General features: G+C 43.7%; 1 protein-coding gene across 2 annotated transcripts in view; it reads right to left on the bottom strand.

The window, feature by feature from the left end:
• The window catches only part of FUCA1 (alpha-L-fucosidase 1), a 134,913-nt gene that overhangs the window by 81,095 nt on the left and 36,831 nt on the right, over positions 1-16,987 (bottom strand). For both annotated transcript variants that reach the window (XM_033956809.1, XM_033956810.1), the window contains exon 2: positions 7,348-7,482. In XM_033956809.1, coding sequence (XP_033812700.1) covers positions 7,348-7,482 — 135 coding nt within the window. The remainder of the gene's footprint in view (positions 1-7,347; positions 7,483-16,987) is intronic.

Genomic DNA, 16,987 nt, shown 5'->3' with positions numbered 1-16,987 from the left:
AAGCTCATTTGAACTTAGATCTTTCCCAGGTTTCACTTTTCATCTACCCGGTCGGCTTGTCTTTGAGCTATCGGCTTATGTTTTCAAGATACACTGTATTATCAGCTGTTCATTTCCCATACGTTTACTTTTGCCCTGTTTAGGTCTATATAGTCTAGGCATAGTGTTTGTAACCAGCCATCATTTTAAGTATGTATATGCCCTATTTTAGGGGGGGGGGTTAAGTTCTTTTAGCATGTTATTTCATTAATTCTGAGTTCAGTGTTACAATATATTGTTCTTGGTTTTTAGTTTACATATTATTTATTCTTTTCTATGACATGTTCACATTGCAATTTTACTCAAAAGTATAAATAGGTATCTATGTTTCCATTCAAATTTCATCACGGTGCTCTGGTTTTGGCTCCAATATTTGTCACTTCCTTCCACAAGGTCTGGCTCTCTGTTACTGTCTCATATTTTAAAGACTCACTCGTTATAATTAGCGGTGATCCACATGTCTCTTCATAATGGACATGTCCGATTTTAGCATTTGGATCTTAGTACTATGGGTTTGGTCTTTTCTGGTTTCCTTTCTATAGTCTGCTTTTCGTCTGGAATCTTTTGAGTTTAGAATTACATTTTATGACATATTTTTGTGGTTATAAATGTATGACATGTCTAAATCGGTAAGTTATTCATTCTTTTTATTATTTTTTGTCCCCTCATACAGTGGCAGACCGCCCCGGGTGCCAGCCCTAGGAGGGTACACAGCCGGCTGGATCCAGAACCTTCCGAGCTGCTCTAAATGGCACCTGCACCTCATTGCGGCTGCCGTACTTATTCTGAAGCAGAATCGGCAGCCACATTGAAGTGCAGGAAGGTCCCGCGATGACTGCATTTGCCGCCTCTGCCTCCGGAAGACGTAAGTGACGTCGGAAGGGGTGGACCGGCAGCTGCAGCCATTGCGGAATCTTGCCGCAACTCCCTGTGTCTGCCGACCCACCCCCTCCAACATCACTTACATCCTCCAGATGCAGAGGCAACAGAAGCAGTCATCATGGGACCTTGCTGGTTTGGAGGGAGAGAGGAGCATGGAAGGGTGGTGGAGGGAGAGAAAGGGAGCATGGAATTGATGTGCAGGGAAAGGAGAGAGAGACATAAGGGGGAAGGATACTGGATGGAATTGGGTTGGAGGGAAAGAAAGGGGGCAGATGTTGATGGAAGTGGGGGGAAGGGAGAGGACAGAGTGAAATGCCAGACCATGGGGGTGTGGGATAGAGAAGGGAAGAAGAGGAGAGAGATGCCAGATCATTGGAGGAGGGAAGGGTAGAAGATGGATGCCAGAATAATAGGGGTGAAGGGAGAGATGGAAGTGGAATACAAGGAGAGAAGATGCCATATAGAAGGGGCAGAGAGAGGGTAGACAGTGGATGAAATGAAGAGAGTGACAAGACTATGAGGAAAGCAGAAATCAGAGAAGACAATGTAGAAAAAAAATTATATTTATTTATTTTTTTGCTTTAGGGGAGATGCATCGCTGTTTCTGTGGTGTTGCATTGTATGCATAGTCCAGTTTCTTGGTGGTTCAATTTAACCTTTGTCTAAGTTTTTATATTTTATCCCCCCTTTTACAAAACTGTAGAGCGTTTTTTTAGCACCAGCCATGGTGGTAATTGCTCAGAATTCTATTAGAGTCTGAGCTGTTACCACCATGGCTAAAAACCACATTACAGTTTTGTAAAAGGGAGAGGGGTCAGTTTGTGATTACATATTCCATTCTAGGCGAAGGTGTTTTCTGTGTTCTGTGTGTTCGAAAGACATGGTTTTCAGTTAGGATTGATTGTGTAGGATTGATCTGTACTAGTCTGTCTTGTTTAGTTTTACAATGGGTGTATTGATGTACTGTTCACTGCAGTATCTAAGATGCTGCCTTTTCCTAGGTACACTCTTGTGTGATGTGTGGATTGTTACTAAAAAGCATGTTTTTCATACAGATGGAGGGATGTCAAAAAATGATGGGCCTCGGGTGTCACATATGCTAGGTACACCACTGCCTTCATAGTTTATATCTAATCCACAAGCCTGCTTTTAGGACCTACATGATATGCATCCCTCTGATTCATGACAATTTCACTTCTCATGTTATCTTATCCATTCTTTTAATTATACAACTGCCCAGATAAGCATCATTCTTTGATGTGATTGGACCTTGAAAACTAACAGCAACAGTGTTCTCCCCAGAAATTTTTTCCAGCCATGAAAAACATTTGCTGCATTTAGTGTGCCACAAAAAACATTTGCTCCGTTTAGTGTGCCGGAGTTAAAAAAGTTTGAGAGACTGCTCTATACCATTTGAAAGAGGGCAAATATCTAATTATTCACTTCTAGAATTGGATACTTCTTAAATTTAATAAAAAATGATGGAACAAGTGACAAACCTTAAGAAAGGCAGTCATATTGAGCATTGGAAAATAACTAATAATAATTAACTAATACAAATAGTACACATTTAGGGCTCCTTTTACTAAGCCGCGATAGCAGTTTTACCGCGTGCTTAGCTCGCGCAGAATTGCTGCATGTGCTAGATGCTAACGCCAGCACTGAGCTGGCGTTAGTTCTAGCCATGTAGCGCAGCAATTCTGCACGCGCTAAAAACACTATTGCAGATTAGTAAAAGGAGCCCTTAATTTTCCCCACCAGCAAATTTCCCCGTCCTACCCTACCTGATTTTAAGGCCAAATGGGATTGGCACATGGGATCTATTCACAGGGCAAAGGTAGGGGAGGGACATTAAGGTGGGCAGACTAGATGGGCCGTGGGCCCTTATCTGCCGTCTATTTCTATGTTTCTATGTTTCAGAAGAAAAAAAAAACTGTACAGCAAGCTGATTATTGCAAAAGTTTCCCCAAGGAACAAATTGCATGACTTCTTCAGTAAGTAAGAAGTCATTAAAATCATACATGTTTTTAAAAATGTAAAAAAATATATTAAAAAAAAACTTCACAATCAATAACAGTAGGTTAGAAAACTTCAAGCAACATCTACACAATGATATATGTTATGAATGATTTGATTACTAGTGAATTTTGTATATCTGATTATACTTCTAGCAGTAATTAATTGAGTTATGGTGCTTAAACTTGTTTTTGCATAATAAAGGTGTATATTCTTTGGCGTTTATATATAGCAAATCTACATTTCTATTTTTCAGCTAATTATGGGAGTACAAAAAGTTGAAGTTTACTGGTATTTTTGAACATAAGAACATAAGCAGTACCTCTGCTGGGTCAGACCAGAGGTCCATCGTGTTCAAGCGTCGGCCCATCAGGTCTAGGACCTGTATAGTAATCCTCTATCTATACCCTTCTATCCCCTTTTCCTTCAGGAAATCATCTAATCCCTTCTTCAACCCCAATACCATACTCTGTCCTATCACACCCTCTGGAAGCACATTCCAGGTGTCCACCACCCTTTGGGTGAAGAAGAACTTCCTATTGCTGTGAATTTTTTTCTTTTGGAACCAAACTGATACAGTTGTATCACTTAGGGCTTCTTTTACAAAGGTGCGCTAGCATTTTTAGCGCACACACCGGATTAGCGCGTGCTATAGCGTATGCTACCAGAAAAACTACAGCCTGCTCAAGAGAAGGCAGTAGCGGCTAGCGCCTGCAGCATTTTAGCATGCGCTATTCTGCGTGTTAAGGCCCTAACGCACCTTTGTAAAAGGAGCCTTTAGGAGGAGTCAGTGCAAAAAAAAAAGAGAAAAACAAAATTCCTTTTTCTAATTGGATCCTCTTTTACCAAGTTTCAAGTTTTATTTAAAATTTGATATACACGCATTGTCATCATTTCAAAGCGTATTATAAATCTAAAGAACAGGGGAGTAATAGTATACATGTACGAAATTTGGACAGTCTCTCGTACGAAGAGAGATTGAACAAATTGCAGCTCTACACTCTCGAGGAACGTAGGGAGAGGGGAGACATGATCGAAACATTTAAGTACCTCACGGGACGTGTCGAAGTGGAAGATGATATTTTCTTTCTCAAGGGACCCTCGGCCACAAGAGGGCACCCACTCAAACTCAGGGGCGGAAAATTTCATGGCGACACCAGAAAGTATTTCTTCACAGAGAGAGTGGTTGATCATTGGAACAAGCTTCCAGTGCAGGTGATCGAGGCAGACAGCGTGCCAGACTTTAAGAATACATGGGATACCCATGTGGGATCCCTACGAGGATCAAGATAAGGAAATTGGGTCATTAGGGCATAGACAGGGGGTGGGTAAGCAGAGTGGGCAGACTTGATGGGCTGTAGCCCTTTTCTGCCGTCATCTTCTATGTTTACCCGGCTACTTTTTCATGCCACCCGGCTAGAAAAAATTTCTGGGGAGAACACTGGACCCGATTCCATCTGCAAACTGTCCAGAGGGCTTACTGCAGTTTCAGGCTTACAGAGCACCCTCCAGAAGCAGACAAACTTTAAAATGTCTGTGATCTCCCACTGAAGGATCACTCGCACAGAGTTGATCCGCAGCACGAAGGCAAACCCGCGGTACCGACGAAAATAAAGAAATAAAATCACGAGCAAAAGAAAACTAGGTTCTCAGCAAGGCTGCAGAATCAAACTGAACTTCAAGGGGAGTGGCTGCACTGGTGACCTCGCAGAGGGGGGTTGGTGTTATTTTTAAGTTCTGCAGCCAAGGCTGGAATGGATGCACTACCCGATAGTTCAGGCTCCAGAGGGATTGTACAAGAACATGCTTTTGCGCCAGTTATTGTGATTCACATTAATTGATACTGTACCTTTGTTTATATCTTTCAGTTTTTGTTCTTGCTGGTGCCCTCACTAGCTTCCTTCTTTCCCAACACTGGCTTCTTCCCCATCCCTCCTGCCCCTGACAATGACATAAGGTGCTATTTCATGCCTCCTGGATCCTCACAAGACATTTTATATTTTGTTGGACCTTAGCTTTGCCTTCAACATCGATCACTTAAGATCCATCTTATGAAGCTGAGAAAGATTAAGGGAACCGGTGTTGACTGGTTCCACTCTTGGTTTTTAAATTGTACTTTCCAGGTTTCCATTAACAGTACTCTGATGCCTTTCCATTTCAAGTGGAGTACCACAAGGGTCCGTTCTGGCCTCTCTTCTGTTCCTTTGGCCATCCTGCTGCAGCAAGTTGCTCTCTCTTCTTATATTTATGATATGATCAATGCTCAATAAATCTGGTTAAATTAAACTAATAGTCTCTTTATGTACTACAGTTACTACTAAAGAGGCTATTTACTATAAAACCACTAAATCATCCAAATAAAATCGTAATTAAAAAAAAAAAAAAAAAAGACGACTGTTGTGGTAAAAACTAAGTATATTTTGCAGTCAATTGTAAGATACTTAAATACATTCACCTCTTCAAAGACCAACCAGTATCATATTTATACTCTTTTCACTTATTCCTATTTATTTATTTTTCTAAGGCCCTCAGAAGTGCCAGTTTGTTAGCCAAGTGTTTTCAATGGCTAAAAACTTTTGTATGGCATTGGCCTCCTCACTAGGCTCGTAAATTTTTGTTTAATCAACTTAATTAACTCTTCAAAAGTGCTCAGTGCTCTATTTTAAATAAAATTTCATTAAATAGCTGTAGTAAAAAGCTAAAACTTATCTTTTATCTGATATTTGTATGTTCATTCACATCAGGAAGGGACCTGCAGAGAGGTTACACTAAGAAATCTGTACGAAAAGCCTTTCTTAGGGCTAAGTATGCTAATCGGGAATTGTTTTTGAATCAACATACATTTACACAATTGTACCCTGTCCTATCATTCCCTCTGGAAGCGTGTTCCAGGTGTCCACCACCCGTTGGGTGAAGAACTTCCTAGCATTGGTTCTGAATCTGTCTCCTTTTAATTTTTCGGAATGCCCTCTCGTTCTTGTAGTTGTCGAAAGTTTAAAGAATCTGTCCCTTTCCACTTTCTCTATGCCCTTCATGATCTTATAAGTCTCTATCATATCCCGTCTAAGTCTCCGCTTCTCCAGCTTAAAAAGTCCCAGTCTCTCCAATCTTTCAGCGTATGAAAGGTTTTCCATACCTTTTATCAAACGTGTCGCTCTCTTCTGAACCCTCTCGAGTATCGCCATATCCTTCTTTAGGTACGGCGACCAATATTGGACGCAGTACTCCAGTTGCGGGCGCACCATCGCCCGATACAACGGAAGGATAACTTCTTTCGTTCTGCTTGTAATACCCTTCTTGATTATTCTTAGCATTCTATTTGCTTTCTTAGCAGCCGCTGCGCATTGTGCCGATGGCTTCATTGTCATGTCCATTATTACCCCCAAGTCCCTTTCTTGGGAACTCTCACTCAATAACAGCCCTCCCATTGTGTAGCTGTACTTTGGGTTTCTGTTTCCTACGTGTAAGACTTTGCATTTCTCTACATTGAACTTCATCTGCCATCTTGTCGCCCACTCCCCTAGTTTGTTTAGGTCCCTTTGAAAATTTTCGCAGTACTCTTTAGTCCTAGCCTCAATGAATAGCTTGGTGTCATCTGCAAATTTTATTACTTTGCTCTTCGTCCCCGTTTCTAGATCATTTATAAATACATTGAATAGCAGCGGTCCAAGCACCGACCCCTGCGGAAAACCACTTGTGACCTTCCTCCAGTCTGAGTAGTGGCCCTTCACTCCTACCCTCTGCTTTCTGCCCGCCAACCAATTCCTGATCATCTGTGTACGTCTCCTTCCACCCCATGGTTCTTTAATTTCCAAAGTAGGCATTCATGGGGTACCTTGTTAAAGGCTTTTTGGAAGTCTAAATGTACAATGTCTATGGGGTCCCCTTTGTCCATCCGTTTGTTAATCCCTTTGAAGAAGTGCAACAAGTTCGTCAGGCACGATCTTCCCTTGCAGAAGCCATGTTGGCTTGTTTTCATTGGTATTACTTTTCAGTTCCAGTGCAAAACAGAATTTGTAGCTCACAAAAGGATCCTTTCACCTAAGCTGCGGTAAGCACCAATATATGCTTACCACAGCAAAAAAGGTCTTACACACTCAGACATCCTGTGATAATTCTTGCATGTGTGTCCTGCCCCATGCTAAAATTAATTTTTTTAGCATGGGGGCAAGTCTGGGAGCTGACAGTGGGTGTGATCTGCACCACTCTGTTAGCCCAAGTGTATTGCCACATATGGCTAGTGTGCGAGTCCTTATGGCCCACATAATGGGTAAAGGTAGGTCCTTACACACTAATGGGAAAATTAGCACATGGCAATTAATGGGGAAAATACAAAGTCAGCCATTTGGTAAAAGGCCCAGATCTACTGAAGCCACAAATGTTTGGCAATAATTATAAGAGCAAAACAACCTTTTTCTGACTGCTTTCCCAAGATCACCAACCAAATCTCGATGTGGGCCAGTATCCACAGAATTCCAGTTCCAAGAAACAGGAGCTTTCCAATTGGTGAACCCTTCATGATGTTTGGTTGTCAAAACAACATATCTGTAGAAAGCAGATTTAGCGTCAATTCTCATTTAAAATTCATACTGTGGGTATCTTAAATATAAGCAATACTTTTAAATCTGTTCCTCTAAAGTGGCTGTCCAACTGCTGAAAAGTAGTATGGGAAAGAAAGAACAAAGAGAGAGTGAGAAAGAGAGAGAAAAAAGGTCAAAAAACTGTATGAGCAAAATAACAATATTTGCATAAGTAAAACATAGAAGCAATGCAATGACAGCCTCAATAGGAAAGGTAGTGGAGGCAGAGGAAAAACAGAGGAGAGATGGGTAGATCAAAGAATCACATAGCAGTGGAACGTTATGCTTAAATTGTGATATAAAACCCAGATTTGTTAAGTCCTCTTTCTTTATTGCAGAATGTCTTATTTTAACTTCAAACATCTCACATAAGAATTGCCGCTGCTGGGTCAGACCAGTGGTCCATCATGCCCAGCAGTCCGCTCACGCAGTGGCCCTGTAGCCTTGTTCACCAGGAACTTGTCTAGCTTTGGCTTGAATCCCTGGAGGGTGTTTTCCCTTATGACAGACTCCAGAAGAGCGTTCCAGTTTTCTATCACTCTCTGGGTGAAGAACTTCCTTATGTTTGTATGAAATCTATCTCCTTTCAACTTTAGAGAATGCCCTCTCATTCTCCCTACCTTGGAAAGGGTGAACAAACTGTCCTTATCTACTAAGGGCTCCTTTTATCAAGCTGCAGTAGGCGGTTAACATGCGGAATACTGCGCGTTCAACCGCCTGCCGCACTAGTCGCTAACGCCTCCATTGACGAGGCATTAATTTTTTGGTGTGCCGCAGGGGTTAGCGGCACACCAAATGTCTGACGCGCTAACCCCCGTAGCGCACCTTGATTAAAGGAGCCCTAAGTCTATTCCCTTCAGTACCTTGAATGTTTCGATCATGTCCCCTCTCAATCTCCTCTGTTCGAGGGAGAAGCGGCCCAGTTTCTCTAATCTTTCGCTATACGGCAGCTCCTCCAACCCCTTAACCATCTTAGTCGCTCTTCTCTGGATCAGGTTACTGAAGCCATGTTCTAGTCAAAAATGCGCTTCCCTAAAATAAACTGTCATCTTGGTTTGTCTTGGGTGCAATATCTTCCAGTGGGTTAGTTTTGTACATATCTAGGGCTTAGAAGTGAGATTCCATATGCTCAAGAGTATGTGGACTATGATCGTACGCAGGCGAGGCTGGACTCATTTAGAGCACTGGTCTTTGACCTGGGGGCCGCCATGTGAGCGGACTGCTGGGCACGATGGACCACTGGTCTGACCCAGCAGCGGCAATTCTTATGTTGTTCTTGCATTGTGCCAAAGAAAGAGCTTCCTTCAGAATTCATAAAATGTCACCAAGTATAGATAGCCCATCCAAGGTGGGCTTCAAACACTTTCTTTTATCAAGTATTTGATACCCAAAACAATAAAAAATATTTGTCTGCCACATTTCCTTGGTATTTGAGAATTTTTTTCTTAACATGATTCACAAAGGAATCACTTAGGACCAACACCTTTATAATTAATGCCACACCAGCATTTTCCTCCTTTTTAACTAAGTCTTACTTTCTTGTACCCAGATGCTTTTTCTTTTATTTTTATTAGTCAGGTTGGAGATGTCGAAAATCTCAGAGAGAGCGGGAACTCAAAAGCCTAGCAGATGCTCTAGGCCCAGCAAAAAGAATATGGCAGATCTTCGGGCACTGGCATGTCCTGTGCGTTGGTGCCGGGTGCCAGATGGGGGTAAGCGATGTGTTCAGGTGGGTGGATGGGTGCGTGGGGGATGCCGGATCGCGGGGAGGGGGGGTGCCGGATCACGGGAGGAGGCGCTCGTACATCGAGGCAAGCTTGGTTTCCAAGGCACTGATTTTGCGAATGTTTTGCTCATCTTGCAAAACACTCGCAAACCGGTGCACTCGTAAACCAAGGTAACACTGTATTTTCTTTTGCAGGCCAGATTTTGTAAAACCATGCCATACCATACCATACTGTTTCTTATACCCCGCAATAGTCTGCTAGGAATCATTGTGGCTTACCTAAGATTAATAAGGATTCATAACAGGATCAAAGATCAGAATAGCTTTCAACTCATGGATTATAGTGAGAATAGATAAATTTTTAGCGAGTTTCTGAATTGAAGGTAGGAAGGCAACTCTACATTTTGGGGCCTTACAACTTGAAGGTGGACTCAAGAGTGATTTCCTCCAGACTAGGCATGGAGAGGAAATGGTAGTTTGCAGCACTAGGTCATTCTTTTTTTATTTATCATTTTACATTTAATTATCAAGTATAAACTTGTACAGAAAGCAAAATTTAAGCCAAGAACTTACTACCAATACAAAACATTTAACAAAATGCTACAATATGCTTAAATTTCAACTCAAGTCCTCCTTTTTGGATCTAAAATATAACAAAAAGCGAGCTTTAATAGGTAATATATAAAGAAGAATACAACAACTAATTTAACTGAACTCAGGGATGTCCCATAATTTTCTTCTTTATCTAGGGCACAGGTATCAAAGTCGGTCCTCGAGGGCCAGAATCCAGTCGGGTTTTCAGGATTTCCCCAATGAATATGCATGAGATCTATTTGCATGCACTGCTTTCAATGCATATTCATTGGGGAAATCCAGAAAACCCGACTGGATTCCGGCCCTCGAGGAGGAACTTTGACACCCCTGATCTAGGGCTTAGCTCTTATTCTTCTCCGGTCGTGATAACGACAGGAAAGTTGTTAGCTGGAAAGATTCAAAGAAAACATATTTTTGTGAGGAATAATACACAATACATTTGCACGTGTGACACAAAAAGAACATCACCCCTAAGGCTAACACTCCAGGCTTTAAAAGTAAAAATTCTCTACGATGCCACTGGGTATCTTTGGCCAAGTCTGGATACATTTGTATTCTCATACCTAGGAATTGTTTCTGCTTGTTTTTAAAGAATAGTCTCAATAACCAGTTTTTGTCTGGGGCCAAAGCCACTGTTAATAATAAAGTTGCAGGTACCGCCCTTTCCTTATCAGATAACTCCAATAAGGTGGACACATTCAAAGTCTCCAGCGCAATTTCTTGCTATTGTTTCTGCTGGTTATTAGAGAGATAATAAACTTGTGTAAATGGAGGCATCACCTCCTCCGATATTTCCAAAATTTCAACCATATATTTTTTCAACATCTCCCTAGGGGTTATCATAGTAACCTTAGGAAAATTCACCAGTCTTAAATTATTACTATGAGAGAAATTTTCCAAAGACTCAAGCTTCCTCCTGAGATTTGTATTGTCTTTAAAACAATGTTTCATGAACCTGTTTAGTCTTTGATATCTCCTAATTAATATTAGCAATTGCCTTTTTAGATTCTGTTGTTTCCAGTTTTAAGTTGTGGATATCAATGGTATGAATACTTATTTTCTCTTCTAATTGGTGAAATTAAGGATTTATTAAGCTAGGTATACTAGCTACCAGGTCGCAGATAGAATCAAGTGTTACCTCTCAGGATTTCTGCACTTGAGGAAAATGAACCGCAGATTCCACTTCAGCTGATTTTTCCCCTCGTTGGTCACTCTCCTGGATTCCCCCATCCCCTGCTGTTATCGGCTCCCCCACCTGCAGGGAGCTGGTAACTTGAGGATGTGGGAGCGGTGCCCTCATGTTGGGACTCAGAGTGGTTTCCAGACCCAGAGATCTCGCCTCCTTCCCACCCATCCGGGGGGTCTCTAGCAGAAAGGTCACCGATGGCTGGAGGGCACCCTGCATACGCCGGAGAAGCTCCTCTATGTTGCCCAAATCAGCCACTCCAGAGCTCTGTGAGGCTCCAGCTGAGCCCTTTCCTCTCCGTTTGGGCATCACCATTCCTGAGGTAATTTTAGCCCAAAAAAAAGATCGTCTATAGTGAGCTCACTGATGCATGATGCTCAGCTAAACTAGTCAGCAGCCATCTTGGATCTATAAAAAAAATTTTTCCACCTACAACCCTCGGTCATTCTTCAGTTGTAGAAGGAACATGGACCATACATGCGACTTTAGATTGGATTCTGCTCTTAACTGGCAGCCAGTGTAGCTCTGCCAGTAGCAGGCTGGCCCTTTCAAATTGGGTCTTGCAAAGGATCAGTCTAGCCACTGTGTTCTGGAGTAACTGCAATCTCTTAAGACCTTTCATCGAGATGTTGCAATAGTCCAGAGTAAGACTGTCTAGCCTACTATCCTAAAACTGGTCAGGCTCAGCGCTGATCTTATCATCCTCAGTTGCCTCAATCTGAAGAAAATGTTTTGACCAGTGAGGCAATCTGCTCTCCCATAGTATGACTGGAGTCAAGGACAACACCTAGTACTTTCAACATTTTGTTTATCGCTAGCTTCTTGCCTAAAAACAGAGTTAACTCTGTGTGTGGTAGCGAGTTGTAATTGACCATGTACTTAGATCAGGGGTGTCCAACCTGCGGCCCGTGAAGTATTTTGTGTGGCTCCGGTCGAGGGCGATGCAGTGTTTTCCTCTGCTGCCCCCGGGTGTTTACCGTCTTGCCGGCTCCCTCCTCTGTCTTGCTGCAGTGTTTGTGTGTTTGTGCGGCCCCAGAAACATTTTTTTCAGCCAATGTGGCCCAGGGAAGCCAAAAGGTTGGACACCCCTGACTTAGATCCTCAACCAGTTTCGATATATGCTGCAATGTGTCAGCGAAGGAGCCTTTGGCTACACAGAGGATATAAAGGTCATCTTCATAGGAAAAAGTGTGGACTTGTGAGAAGGAAAACCGCTTGCCCAAGTATACATTGAATGATGGTAAAACTGGGAAGCCTTATGGAACTACTAAAAATGTCCAAAGTAGAAGACGGAGAGTGAGGAAATAGGATAACTCCAAACAAAGCAAAAGCCTTCACTCATAGGGTTCAATCTTCAGTCAGTGTAATTCTAAACAGTCTGTTGAAGAATCTCCAAGGAATAAAAACAGACTGATTTTAATACACTTTCATCACTTGTCCTTTATTGTAGTCAAAATTGCTTGCCCCAATGCTTTTATGTGAAAATAAGCTTGGCCGCAGCGTTCTGGATTAGCTGAAGTCTATGGAGTTTTTTTTTTAGTTAGGCTTAAATAGATGGAGTTGCAATAATCAGGTCTAGAGAGGATGGTGGATTGAACAAGGACGACGAAGTGAGAATGATGAAAGTACGATCTCACTTTCCTCAGCATATGAAGACTAAAGAAGCATTTTTTTACCAAGAAGTTGAGATGGTCATTGAAGGAGAGAGAGGAGTCTATGATGATGCCAAGGACTTTGCTTGAAAACTCAAGCTGAAGAGTGGAGCCGGAAGATAATGGGATGGGGGTGGGCAATTGACCTAATATTGGGCCGAGCCAAAGTAGTTTTGTTTTGGACTCGTTCAATTTCATTTGTACAGAATGTGCCCAGGATTGAAGGTTCATTATACATGCGGATATGTTCTCAGCAAGGTTAGTGAGGTTCGAGTCGGTCTCAAGGAGGATGAGGATATCGTCAGCATAGGTGTAGAGAGTTTCCAGGGGGGATAGATGAAGGAGTTTCAAAGAGCACATGTAAATAACCCATATATACCTAGCTCTTCCAATTTTAGAAGCAATAGCGAGTGATTTACTGCATCAAATGCTGATGAGATATCAAACTGCTTCAACCTGGACACAGGGGCAAAACATCGATCCAGAACGATGGCCACGGTACTGAACTTTCAAAAAGGGAATTACGAAGGAATGAGATTCATGGTGGGGAAGAAGATTAAGAAGAGGATAAGCACTGTAAAAACGTTAGAGCAAGCATGTTCACCGAAGCACAAAATCTATATATACCATGTATCAACAAGGGATCCAAGAGGAAAAAGAATAAGGAACTGGTGTGGCTCACTGTAACAGTGAAGGAAGCAATCAGAGACAAGATGACTTCGTTTAAGGCATGGAAAAGGTCAAAAACAGACAAAAACTGGAAAAAGCACAAACATCATCAAGGTCTTGGAAGATGAGGCCGCCACTGGGGTCGAGGCTGAGGTCGTCTCTGAAGACTACTACAAGAATTTTGTTTCTGAAGGGTAGCAGAGCACGGGCAGAACTCAGGACAATTTTTGAGTCTTATGAAGTAAATGGCCGGCCACACTGGCTACCCTTTTTGAACCCGGTAAGAGGCCGGGAGAGAAAAATAAAATACAGCCGCAGCCGAACGAGGGCCAGCGGCAGGGCCTAAGTCCAAGGCCCGCTGGATGAAAACCGGCCACGGGGGTCACATGATGCACTCAGCCTAAGAAGACGTGTCTCAGCACCTCTCCGTGCTCTTTAATCGGGTTTTTCTCATTATAATTTTTGCTCTGTGGGTCCCCAACTTTCTGTCTCCTACAGGGTTTTCTGTGGGCTTCCTGCTTATCTTCTTTCCGGAGTGTTTCTTGAGGTATGCCGACCCGAGCCTTGAAGCCTGCTAGGTTTCCCATTGGCCCTTCCACCCCCGCTAAGATGGCAGCATCGACACCTCCTGTGCGGGCCCTGCAAAGCCCAACGATCACCTTGCTGGTAGATGCGATCGAGGAGTTGAAAACCTACCTTACCACCTTTTTAAATGACAAACTGACCCGCCTGCAGTCCACCGTGGATGGCATCAAGGATACTTTGGAGAGGCAAGCCGCGCGATTGCAACAGGTGAAGGAACGGGTGTCCGCGCAGGAGGATCGTACGGGGATATTAGAGGCGGAAGCCCAAACTCCGGAAGAGAAAGTTCGTTGGCTGGAGGACCGGACTGAAGAACTGGAGCCGCCGAAACAACATCAGGCTCATTGGTCTGCCAGAGTTGCTCACGGAGGCGGATTTGTGGACTCTGGTGTCCACGTGGCTGCCAAAGGAACTCGGCATGGAGTTGGGAGACACCCCTTTATTAATTGAGCAGGTCCATCGACTGGGAATGCGCCGCGATGGAGATCGTCGACCGAGGCCAGTCATAGCCTGTGTTCTTAACTTTGCCGACAAGCATCAGCTACAAGGCAAAAAGTGGACTTTCGAATGAGGGCCAGCAGCTTCTTATTTTCCAGGATTACTCTCCCTGGGATTCTGATCAGCGGAGAGCGATGGCGCCTTACTGCACTCAACTTCAAAAATGGCAGATGCGCTTCGCCTTGCAATACCCAGCAAAACTTTGCATAAAGCACGAAAACAAGGCTATTTTTCCACGCCGGCGGAGATCCACATTTTTCTGGAGGGCCTGCCGGGCTAACATTTTAACCACCGCAGATGCAGAAGCCTCTTATCCCTGACTGATGGACTGCTTTGAAAGATCGGGACCTGCTCTGTGCTGCCTGAGGACCATTGATTATCTTGCCCAGCATGACTTTTCTTTTCTCTCCCTTGTTGATTTCTATGTCTCTGTTTTTGTTATCTTTCTTGTCTTCTTCTCTCCATTTTTTTCCCTTTCTACGGATTGGGGGCCTTATTGGTTTCTGCTTCTTTCTACTCTCATTATTTCTTTCTCGTCCCCCAATTATTATTCACTCGCGTCGGAGAGCTCGCTTATGATTGGCAAGACTCGCGGTTGCACCTGATCTTGGCTGTGGTGGAGGTCTGCATGTCTTTCAGCTCAGGTCATCCACTTTTCTTCTTCAAACCTATTCTTTCAGCTATTTATTTTTTCTTTCTTTCTTTCTGGGGGGGGGGGGGGGAGACAGGGTTCTTTCCTATTTTCTAAGTGGCTTGGGACTATTGTGTGCTAGGTACCCCTACTGGCCGTGTTGGCTTCTGAGACTTTGTGCGTTCTGCTGGTAGCCCTGCTGCTATGTCGGAGCTGTGAGGACTCTGCTTTATATCTGTATTTGCTTATTATGCTGCTCTGGTGCATAAGCCTTCCTCTAAACGGGCGCATGTTATTTTATCTTGCTTTAGGTTGCCTTTGTTCAGGAGGGGGGTTTCTGGATCCAGGGGCCCCTTGGGTTCTGTGGGTGGGGGAGGGTCTTTGACCCTTGGGCCTAAGTTATACAGGGGCTGGACAGGGCGGGGGGGGCATGGGATATGGTCCAGGGGTGCCAGACAGCCACTATCAGCTGCATGGCAATGGTGGCTGCTGATTGGGGGAGGGTGCGGTCTTGCCACTCCCCTTTCTTATTGGGGGGGCGGGATGCCTTCCTTCTGCTAGTTTTACTTGGGCTAGTCTGCGAGCACCCCTTCTGGCTCCGGAGGCTTAGATGGTGGGCCGGGGAGTGCCCTTTTCCTTCTGTTTTTCCACCTTTTGGGTTTGGGAGAGGTGCTGGACGGGTGAGTGCGGGTAGTTTCTTTTTGGAACTAGGGATATGGATGTCCTGGGGTGGACTTCCGGGAAGGGAGGGAATGGATGTGTGTGCAGTGTGATTGTAGTTGCTGGCTGCTTAGTGGGTCAGATGGAAGGGGGGGGCTCTAGCAGAAGGGAGACTGGGTGAACTGCAGGGGCCATGTCATTTTCTCCATTGCCATTCTCTGGAGTCGGACCTAGCTGGGGGGTCTGCTCCTCGGATTGTTTGATTTTCCTCACCCTTTGAGTGCAGTGGTGGTGGCTCTTTTTGCTTAGTAGCTATGGTTAACTTGACTATTGCTACACTTAATGTTGATGGTATACACTCCCCCATCAAGTGTAAGAAAATTCTTACTTGGCTTCGGCAGTGCCATGTTGATGTAGCGTTTCTCCAAGAGACCCATTTGTCTGCTGCCGAGCATGAGAAGCTGCGTAGAGACTGGGTGGGAGATGCGAGATACTCTGCCTATAATAGCAGACAGCAGGGGGTGGCGATTCTCATTCATAAACAACTATCTCTCCACATTCATAAGACCACTGAGGATAAAGAGGGTCAATAAGTCCTTGCACTGGGGGAGCTTTGGAGTTTTCAGCTTCTATTTTGTAACCTTTATGCTCCGAATGTCTATAGCCATAAATTTTATTCTGGACTCTTAGGTATCCTAGCTCAATATCCCACTTATCAATTGATTGTTGGGGCAACTAATGTTACCGCTGACCCTACTCTGGATTGCTCTCTTGCCAAGCCACGCCCCCGGGACTTCCAACAACAGGGGGGGGGGTGCATTTCCTCTGTGAACATCTCGTGATGGTGGATATGTGGAGAACTCTTCATCCCTTCGACAGGGAGTACACATTCTATTCTAACCCTCACACTATGTATTCTTGTCTGGATTACGTTCTGGTGTCGCATACTCTCTTTTTACAGGTGGATCAGGTCTCTATTGCTGGCACCTCCCTTTCGGACCATTCGATGGTGGTTCTCATCTTGAGGATCACTCCAGCATCATCCCCATGGTTGTTTTCAGCATGTCCAGCCATTTGATTATAGATCGCCCTCTTCACCTGGTTTTTTCGATCTTTCCAAACATGACATCATTCTCCAATGATCTTTCTCTTCTGACAGTATGACCAAAATTAGACAATTGTAACTTCATCATTTAGGTTTTGAGTGTCTTAGCCTATTTAATCTCTTCCAGAATCAATTTTTTTTTTTTTAGTTCTTCTGGTGGTCTAGAG

Source organism: Geotrypetes seraphini, chromosome 8, assembly GCF_902459505.1.
Source record: "Geotrypetes seraphini chromosome 8, aGeoSer1.1, whole genome shotgun sequence".
NCBI classification, from domain to species: domain Eukaryota; kingdom Metazoa; phylum Chordata; class Amphibia; order Gymnophiona; family Dermophiidae; genus Geotrypetes; species Geotrypetes seraphini.
This window is presented reverse-complemented; position numbering and strand designations above follow the sequence as displayed.